The 10,418-nt window shown below is 48.1% G+C and overlaps 1 protein-coding gene across 1 annotated transcript; it reads right to left on the minus strand.

The window, feature by feature from the left end:
* Positions 1-1,307: 1,307 nt before the first annotated feature.
* TMIGD1 (transmembrane and immunoglobulin domain containing 1) lies at positions 1,308-4,641 on the minus strand (the record flags this gene model as incomplete). Its single annotated transcript, XM_080630103.1, has 5 exons — positions 1,308-1,340; positions 1,602-1,705; positions 2,526-2,804; positions 3,333-3,611; positions 4,563-4,641. The coding sequence occupies 5 exons, from the start codon at positions 4,639-4,641 to the stop codon at positions 1,308-1,310; spliced, it is 774 nt and encodes a 257-aa protein (XP_080486229.1).
* Positions 4,642-10,418: the final 5,777 nt, after the last annotated feature.

The raw sequence follows: 10,418 nt of genomic DNA on the forward strand, positions 1-10,418 counted from the left end.
CGGTTGCGCGCGTCGCGGCGGTGGGGGCTCTACACGCCCCTCGCTCCGCCCTCGGCGCTAGAGCCTTCCGCGGCGCCGCTTGAGGGAACGAGGGGCGAGCTCGCTGGCTGCGGGGTGTCTGCCGTAAGGGGTGCGTGTGGGCCAGGTCTGGTCCTGCGGCTCCACAGGGCCCCGGGTGTGGGAGGCTCAGCCGGAGCACCCCACCCCGCTGCCGCGCGGTTTCGCCGCCTGATCCGGGCTGAACGCGGCTCCGCAGCCGGCCGAGCCGAGGCCAGGCGCCTGGAGCGTTGGTGTTGCACGGTGCCTGTGAACGTTAGTCAAGGACGCGCTCCAGGTCACGCTGCGGATGCTTCGTGTTGAGTAACAGCCCTGCTCCTCCGAGAAGTGTTTGCATGTCACAGGCTGGAGTTAATTTACAGCACACGGAGTTTATTTACAGTAATGCACCATTCCGAGGTGTGGTGAGGCCTGGAAAGCTTGCCAGGACCTTGAGGAAAGCGCTGGAGTGGCATTACTGCAGAGGAGAGGGATGGAGAGCATTCACACTGGAATTCCCACTGCGCTGAGTGTTTGGGGCTGAGTGCCCAACCCTTGAGCTCACTCAGCACCCAGGGAGACACAAGGTGTGACAGCAGTGCTAAGTACCAGGCGGCTCTCCCCTTGGCCAGGAGCTGAGATGCCCACAGGATTCCCAGGAAGGGGCAGCAAGTTGAGTGGCTGCCACCTCTAATACACTATGGTGCCGTAGGACAGGGACAAGAAAGCAGCTGCCAGGTCAACACCGCACTTTGTGCATCAGCATCATTGGCTGTGGCAGCACACTATGGATTCCTCAGTAGACCAATGCACAGCCCACATGCCTGACTGCACGTGTGTATTTTGTAGGAATAAGTATGGAAGGCAAGACATGGCAGCAGCTCTAGCAGTCCAGCCCCCATGGCAGTGCTGTAAGCAGTAGGTTAGACTGAACAGATGCAAAGAACCAATTACATGTTGAAAAGATCCTATAAACTTGACCCCAAAAAGCTTGTTTCAGTGCTTTATATCAACGTCTCACTCAAGGGCTTAATTCCAGCAGTAGAAATTATGATTTCTGGGTGTGCACAGGATCCTTGTGGTCTTCACCTGCAGCAAAATGGAAAGAATAAAGGAAAAATCACCTACAGGGGAAAAAAAACCCACATGAGTTGAATTTACCTGGGCTGCATTTGGCTCCAGGAAGCACACTGAGTGCTTTTCTGGTTTAAGCCTTAAGACAAGGCTTAAAGAAGAGGGTTCATTTGGAAGCTGCGTGAATAAGCAAATACTTACAGAGCTGTTTCACTTGATGTCTTGAAGCACTGCAAATAAAGAAGCAGACTCATTATCTTTTGTATTTCCTGACCATAGGGATATTTAGATTCATATATTACAAATGTGTAATGCCCTCCACCTTAAAGTATCTGCTGATCTACTGCTAGTTCTAAAGCAGGAGGTCGTATGCAGAGTTCTTTAACCGTGGAAAGCAGCACAACAAAGTAAAATGGAAAAGGCAGAAGAAGACAGGGCATTGCCACAAAACAATACTGGATTTTTTCCTAATAAATTAGAGCTTTCCATACCTTAAAGATTCTATCTTTTTGAGCCACAATTCCAAAAAGTATCGTGAGTGAAACCACCACAGCAGCAGCAATAATGGCCTCCGTGGGGAAAATGGGCTGTTTTTCTGTCAGGAGAGAGGAGGTTCAATATGTGATCGATCGGTACAGTTACATAAACCAGAACATTTCACAGAGCTGCAGGCAGATATATTTCTCCTCCTGTGGCTGTCACTGCTGATTTGAAGTGTTGCTCTCTGCTGTCTGCAGTCTGAATGTGTGCATTAATCCCCTGGAAAGAAGGGAGCCAAGTCTGTTTTAGTAACTGAAGGAAGAATGGAAATGTTGGTCCCTGAAGAAGAAGGAGGTTCCTAAAGCACTCTTACACATGGCAATAAGAGTGTCCAGAAGTGTCCCTGACACAACTGACGTTTCCTGCCTGATCCGAGAGTGCAGAAGTGAGAGGGGCTTGGACAGTTGGTGGACAATGGATGCCTGAGACTGGGGCATCCAGCCCCAGCAAAGCTTCCACCACCCAGTTGTTCACAGAGCTACAGTTGCTTATGGAGGACAGCTTCTCTCACCCTAAGCAGCTCTTTTGGCGTGACAGAACACAATGGTCAGGGTAAGATGCTTCAGGTAAGACCTAAGGTGCTTTAAGCCACAGTTGGATGTGCCCTGTCAGTGTGGGAAGTGAGAGTGGGATGACCCTGCCTCAGGTCATGCTTGCCACACGCCTTGGAATAACAGGTAGGGCAGGAAAGGCCCTTCCTGGTGCTGTGGTCCCAGGCGCAGGTGTAAGGAGAGCTCCTTGCTGTTGCTGTGCCCTCAGAAGTCTACTGCTTACTACATGTCACTTAAATTTCATAATAGAAATGTATTGATATCATTGTAAAATAGAACGGAGAGTTACTTGTAAAGCTTATTGTTTGGCAGCAGCTGTGTTACCTTCAACTATCAGGTGGAAATCCTTTCTCCACTCTCTGAAAAGGTAACTCATCACGCAGGTGTAGGTCCCATTGTCAGACATCTGCACTTTTTTGATGGAGAGCTGAAAGACCTCACTGGTCTGGTAGAGCTTGTAACGGTCCTCCTGCAGGGTCAGGGTGGTGTTGTTCTTGTACCAAGCTGCATGGACCTGAGGGTTGGATTTGGAGTTGCAGGACAGAGTAACGTCTTTGTCTTCTTCAACGTGGAGGGACTCTTCTCCAGACAGGTGGGGAGGAACTGCTCACAGTAATGCAGTGCAACAGGTCATTAATAAAGCTGCTCATTGTGTAACACAACAGAAGTGCCCTTCACACATCCTTTGTACACCTTGCTCGGTGGTATAACATAGCACAGTTGAGCAGCCTTTCCTGATTCCCTGGAATCAGCAGGTCACTCCCATAACTCCTCTGCCCTGACTTGTATCCTTGGGAAATAATCTAGGTGGAGGCAGGGATATAGGTGGAGGTAGGGACATAGGTGGAGACAGGGACATAGGTGGAGGCAGGGACAAATCCAGGACATCTTACTTAAGGGCCCACCCACTCCCTGTAAAAGAGGCATTAGATCAGGTCATGAACATCAGGGTGGAAAGGGAGTGTCTTATCACATGAGCTGTCTCCTCCTAGATGCATTTTTTCTTGGTGAAGACAGCATACAAGGGTGCAAAACACCCACCTTCACCTAGTGCCCAGACACCGAGGTGCTTGGCCCTTGATTTCATCCCACCCGTGCCATTCTGCACACATATCCACCACTACGACTCACACTGGACATCCAGGATCACAGACACCTGCACAGATGTGTCCCGTGCCAGCTTGCACGTGAAGGTGACACCGTTGTCAGACTCAGTGACTGGGGATATGCAGATGTTGCTGATGTTCACTTTATTCTCATCTTTGAGATCCACTTGCCCATCTCCTCGGTACCAGAGCAGCTCCTCAGCCTCACTGCTGTTCTGTACCAGGCAGGAGAGGGAAACGGCAGGGCCAGGTGATGTAAGCAGGGAGAAGTTAGCATTGTGGTTATTTACTGACAGCTCCAGACCTGCTAAAGAAGGAGAATGAGGGCACTGAGTATCCTAAGTTGTTCCCTTCCCACAGAAGCTGCCCAGCTACCTTCTTCAGGCCTTGACCTTGAGGAGGGACTGAGAGTTTCAGCCTCAATCTAACAGCTCTTTTCAGATGGGACTTCCATTTTGAAGACAAGTCTCATCTCAAATCCCCCTTCACACTTGAAGTTGGGCTTTTGCAACTAACTCTGAGAACACCAAAGCCTGACCTGTAGTAACAAAACATCTCAAACCCAGCAGTGACCATGTAACACACAGCAAAAGATCATTCCACCAGTTGTGCTCAACCTCTTGCTGCAAATCACCATTGCAGCATACCTGTGTCCTCAGGTTTTGTGCTCATGGTTTGATGTGCTGGTTTTTGTTTGGAGCTGAATGGGCTGGAGAGTATAAATGAGTTAATCAGCCCCTTGGCCATATCCTGGCCAGTCTGAGTCTGGAAATTGAAGAGTTACAGTTTATCTAAAGAACAAACCTCAGGGCATGCTAAATAAAGAACCAGTATGGGGAAGAAATGTTTCTAATGGGCTGAAACTTGCTGCTGTAGCCTGGGTCATAGATGAAGGAACTAAAAATACAGCTCAGAATATAAAGGCACTATAGTCCTGTGAATGTAGAACAGTCTGGAGCTCCCTGTCCCTTCCTGGTCTTGCCAGCTGGCCAGAGCTACCACACTTCTCACTGCTTAGAGCAGGTTTGGGCACGATGTCCTGCTCATCCCTGTGCAGCTGCTGCAGTGGAAAACACTGAAACTTCCCCATTCCCTTCTCTGCTACTCTCAAGATCAGAGACCAGTTTCCAGGCAGTCCTCTGGGGATGACCTCCAGAACATCTGCAGCCTGGGCTGCTGGTGTGGCACACCACCCTGGGCACCTTCCCATGATGGGGCTTGGACAAAGCCAGGAGGGATTTTTTCCATTGCTTACCTGTGGCTACACACAGCAAAAGGCAAACAGCAAGGAGAGGAACCTCATAGGAGACTGCGAGGCTGCTCCTCTGTGCCATCTCGGAGGGGTGTCTGTTGGAGAGAGGTTAATTCCTTGCTGCTGTCGGCCACCCTGGGGAGAGCCCTCCCAGGTGGGTACAGGATCACAAGGGAATAAACTAGGTTGATTTATTGCAGGGATTTCTCCAGCTCAGAGCAGAATCAAGGAGGTTTTCTATCTCTAATCTCTATTGTGTGAGTTCATTGCCTCCCATCACCTGTCTACCAAGAGGAACCCATCTCCAGTTGTGCAGCACTGGACTTACCTAGGGAAGAGTCTCTGGAGAAGCTGCTGCTGCCAAGAAATGCACAACTCCTTTCCCTCCTTATTTATAAGGTTTCAATTTTAGTATTTTATGGTAGCTTAGTAAGAAGTGAGTCCATAAAATGGGTTCAAGGCCTCGTTCAATCCGTGGGTTTCTGAGCTCAGAACAATGAAGAAAAGTATTTGCTGGGCTCTGCTGGGTGTTTTATGAGACTTGCCAAGGCAATGAGTAACTAATGAGAGTTTCTGCATTGGTGTAAAGACCTTCAGCCAAAAAGAATACCTTTTCCCTCTCAGCTGTCTGGGTTTTCATGGCATGTTTCAAGACATAGGAAGTTTATCCTGGATTCCCCTAGAGCAGGAGCAGACTCTGATTTGCTCCTCCTGATTTGCCCTGAAGCTTTGTTGCCGTGTCCTGCTTTACCTGAAAATGAGAAAATGCACTGATTCAGACTTTGAACTGAAGCTGCTGCTTTGTAGCATGTTGGCAGAGGAGCGAGCAGAGCCACTGTCCTGCTCACTGGTGTGTGCCTGCTCACATCAGTGCCTTCAGCAGGATGACAGCGATGTGGTTGCAAAGGATGGGGTTCTTGCAGCCTCCAGAACATGTTCTCACCATTGGCAGTGTCCCCACAGGCACAGGGCATGTCACTCCTCAGGAGCTGGCTCAGCAGAGCCTTGAAGAGCATTTCACAAGCAGCAGGAGCCTGGGACACGGCCTCAGCATTTCCTTTGTGTGCAGGCTAAGTGGCGCAGCTCCGTGGCTATTGTACACAGAGCACAGGAGCACACATCACTATTTAGTTGTGGGGCTGCTGCAAACATAGGGCACCTTTGAGTGTTTCTTTATACAACTTTTTTCTGTGTTCATTGGTTTATTCTTTAACAGGGAATCATTTTCAGGTTAAAAATATATGTGTCCAAAAGTCTCTTAAAGAGGCAGTGTTCAGCCTGAAAACTGCTGTTTCAGAGCTCAGTGTCCAGCCTTTAACTTGCTCTTTACCTTCAAACTCAAATTAAGACACTTTTAGCTTAATTCACCACTTTTTGGAAGTTGTATGTCCTCTCCTTATAGCATTGGACTGAGTGTTGGCTTATGGTTCAGGACAAACTTCAATCAAAATGCTCTTCCTAGGAGTAAAGTGGCGTTTGTGGTTTGGTGTTAAACTGAGTTGAAATAGAAAGGGATGCCAAAGTGGTCACAGCAGGACCAGGAGAAGAAGTGGTGTTTAAAGTGAGAATGTAAAGGATGAAAGAGCAGAGTTTGGAGTACTTTTCTAGTCTAGAAGTGAGAGTGAAGGAAAAGGTTGTTGGACAAGAGCTGTTCTGTGGTGGGTTTGTCGTGATGGATGGCACAGCATCAAGCGGGACCTGGGGAAAGCTCTGTGCCCAGGCTTGCAGCAGGTCTGTGGTGGGTGAGCTCAGGTTCATCAGGTTTACGTTCCCTAAATGAAGGCATTGCAGTGTTCTGTTTTGCAGTGGGCTCTGAGATGTGCTGAAGGAAGAGGGACTAGAAAAGCAATGTGTTACTTGGCCAGAGGCACTCAAAGGCAGCATTTTTAACTGGTAACAATTGCTTTCACAATGGCTTTTTACACTTTTCTTTCTATATGGGGTGTAATTACCTTGTGGGTGTTAATTACTGAGGTCTGGAGTTCTGTGGGGTGCATTATCCACCTTTCCATTACATTTAGGAGGGATGTAAACCTCATGCTCCAGAATGTGAAGCAGCCATTAGTGACTCAGAGTGGGAGGAACCTCTTCAGTGAGGCACATCCTCCTTAGCTCTCCATGCAAAGGATCCAGCCCTCTCATTTGAGGTGTTTGGATCAGGCACTGTCAAGGCAGGATTAGACAGACTAGAGCCAGAGTAATCCACTGCTCATCATCCTTATGGCAACCAGCCCAACAAACCCGGAATAATACTGTTAAATATGACTGTAAGCAGGCCCAAAGGGAATTAATTAATAAACACCAGTCTATTTGTGGCTGTAATCCAAGCCTTAGAAACCTGAGAAGAGAAGATTTAGAACATGATAGAGATTGGGCAGAAGTTTTTTTCCACTGGGTCTCTTAACCTCCAACTCCAAACTTCACAGTGGTTTGGGTTCCACTTGGTTGTCCTCAGTGCCTGCAGAATGGGGGTAACAGCTCATAATCCTCTGCATTTCCACTGGCAGATGAGTGCTTGATTTATACCCAGCAGAGTTGTGAGGGCTGAAGGTTGCTCCTGGAGTCTGGGGCATAGCAGGATCTGTGCAGATGTGTGGAAGCTGGGGTTAATTTGTCAAGTGAACAATGCCTGTACCATGGCTGTAACCCCCCTCCAGAAAACACGTTTCTTCAGCAGTGCCTGAGGCTCTGCTTAAAGACTGCTCCTATCTTCCTACTCAGTGCGGTTCCCTGCTCCTAATCCCTTTTTAATATGTGGTGCCACATATTTTGCAACACTTCCATTGTTGGGGAATGACTGTAATACCCAAACCCACTGCCTCTGCTTGCCAAATAGCTGGGTTGGGAAGCCAGGCTGTCAGGGAATGCTCCGGCATCTTACTCAGCACTCCTGTTCCCTCCCACAAAACCTATTTTTCCCAAGAGTCAGGATAATGGAGATGTGATGTTTCCTGATTTCTCTGATTCCTCAGCCTATACCCTGCATATTTCCCACTGTTGAGGTGGACAGATTGTGTTAATAATTCTATTTTCTGATTGTCCTTATGTAAAAGGTCCCACTCTGTCGCTGAATGTGGAGGAATGATAAGTGATCTTTAGTCTATTTATTCTGTGTAAGATTAACAAAAGCAGCACCAAAGCAGTGAATATTTTGAAATTGCTTCGAGGGCATTAAAGATTCAAATGAAAAGTGGGCATTGATGAAGAAACGGCTCCTGAGATCAATCAAGAGGAAGAGAAGCCTTCAGGGAGGTGAAGTGCTGGGCACTAATGCCATCTACTGGAGATGAGTACCAAGAGCTGGTACCCAGAGACCAGTGTCTGGGAGGGAGGAAAATCACCTCCTGGGTGAGATCCCTCTGACCAGCACGGCGGAAGCTCAGAGGCAGCAAACCCTGCAGAAGCCTGGAGCAATGTCACATTCATGGACAGCTTTGCCCAGACCTGTGTGTTCAGAGAAGGATGTTTCTGAGGTGGGAATCCCCTTTGTGTGACCTTTCCCGGTGCTGTGGGAAGTCCCCTGCAGAGTCCGTGCTCCTGGTGATGCAAGAAGAAACCCTATCTTGGGCTTTTACTGCTACTGCTCTGCTCATATTTCTTTTCCAGAAGTGTGAGTAGATTGCGTTTAAAGAACTTGAGTTATCACTTTCAACAATTGCTCCTGGATCTTTTAAACCCCCCCTTTTGGAAGTGAGTGCAAGAACTGGAACCATGTTCCAGGAGGGCAAGTCTAACCTTTAATGAGGTTCCCTGTGCTGTGAAGAAAGCAGCCAAGGGGCTGTAGCAAGGCTCAGGGCAGTGCATGAAAGCCCCAGTAAACTGCTGCAGTGCAGAAGGCACAGCTGACTGGTGCCAGCAGTCAGCTCTGATCCCCCTCTTCCTGGCTGCTCTGGGTTGCCTGCAGCACTACAATCACCAATCTTGACTTAGAAGACTGAAGGTCATACCCTAATGTGGCTGTTGCTGTCCTATTCTGAGAAATATGGTGCCAAATAAAGGAAATGTGAAAGGAACCTGGCATTAAATTAGCAACAGAGGTCTCCTGCAGGAGATAAAAGTGACTCATTTGTATTAAACTCCACTTAAATGTTGGCACTTGTAGTTTACCATCTCAGGAGGCCTGGTTAGTAGCTTCCAGCTTTCACACCTAGCAGTGCTCAGGGAAATGAATACCATCAGTCTTTGCACTATCCACTGCTGAAACTCCATTTTCTACCTGATTGAACCAACTTGTGTCCTGCCTGAGCTGTGAGGTTAAACTGCATTATAGCAATGATAATGTGTCAGGTTCCCATGACTTGGTTCTTTTCCTGGACAGAAAACGTGTCTCTACTGCTGATGGGTTGGATTTCAAGGGGGTTTTGTTTCCTCTGGGAAACAAAAATGGGTGAGGATGATGCTAAACTGAGTGCCTGTTTCTTGCCCAGTTTAGATGCTCTCTGATGGCCAGCACAGGACATTCCCCAGCAGCATTCCAAGATGTGCTTCTTTTTCAAGACTCTGTTCTGCTGTGGCCTCGACCTCAGATATTTTTGTCTACCTAGGAACTTTCATCACCAGTGGGATTTCTTGGAAATGCTCTGCTGGAAAACCAAGTGCTGATTTGATCTTGTGAAGTGCTGCCAAACAATATTAGCAGCTTTAACTTCCCTGCTGTGGCGTCATCCCTCATTCCCTCTGCAAGGAATCTGTGGAGACAGAGCTGCTCCATCTTTCCAGTTCATGGGGAACCATTTGCTGCCAATCTTTAGGAGGAAACCACACTCTTCCTCCATGACTGGAACAACTTCAGAGTGTCTTAAGTCAAAAGCCGTAGCCCCTGAATAACCACGTTCTCGGGTGCCAGGGTTGCAGATCTTGGTGAGCATGAGCACAGGACTGAGCTGAGGAAGAGAAGGAGAAAAAGAAGGAGGCAATTTCTTGCAGGTGGGTCCCTATGCTGTAGAGCTGCTTACCCAGGGACCTGGAAGGCAGAGCTGTCTTAGGCTGGCCCAAGGGAATGGGAAGGTTTTGTTGTTACTGGCTGCTGAGAAAATGAGTGGATGACTCACCAGCTTTCAGCCCCACGCTGCTTTTACAATTGGTTTGTTGAATTTCCAGACAATTGGGCTTTTATCAGCTAAAAAGGGAAATGAGCTCAGTTACTCTGTGTAAATCCAGAGCAATTTATTTGTAGACTGAGGACTTAAAGCTATGTAATGGTGATCACTTTTGTGACAGCCAAATTCCCTCTTGTCATTTCTTCTTCCCTTTTGGATTAAGAACATCCTGATGGCCGAGGTCTTTTGGCTTTTCCAGTTTAACTAGTTGGGTAATCCCCATTCCTTGCTTGTCCCTCTCTTAATGACTCTGCAGCACAGATGAGCCCCAAGAAAGAGAAGCCAATTTACTCTCCTTCAGCGCCCTTTTGAGCTCTACCATGCTTGGCTTGGGGTTTGCATCATCTGATGTCTCACGCAAAGGATCCTGGAATGCAAGGAGGTGAAAGGCTCATACCACTGAGGGTTCCCCTCAAAATCAGTTTTATGTGCTAGACTCAGACCTTGTGTCTTCACAGGAAATGCCGGAGCTGGGAAGCAGATGTGAGCATGAGACACCACCGAGAAGTTAAACAGAGTCGATGGGAATTTGCGCTTGGAGATGGACGCATTTTATGGACTGCAACACAGTTTCTGCAGAGTAAGCTGTTCTGCTGCTTATTCCTTATCATCCCGCCTGTCTCAAAATAGGAATTGGCAAAGATCTGAATGGAGGAAACCCCAAGTACTATTTCTACATCTCCTCAGATGCACAGTTCTGCAGTAGCTTGCAGTACAGCAACATGCAGCCCAGAACATCAAATGGGGTGAAAATGTCTCT

This window comes from Psittacula echo, assembly GCF_963264785.1.
Source record: "Psittacula echo genome assembly, chromosome: 15".
Lineage (NCBI taxonomy): Eukaryota > Metazoa > Chordata > Aves > Psittaciformes > Psittacidae > Psittacula > Psittacula echo.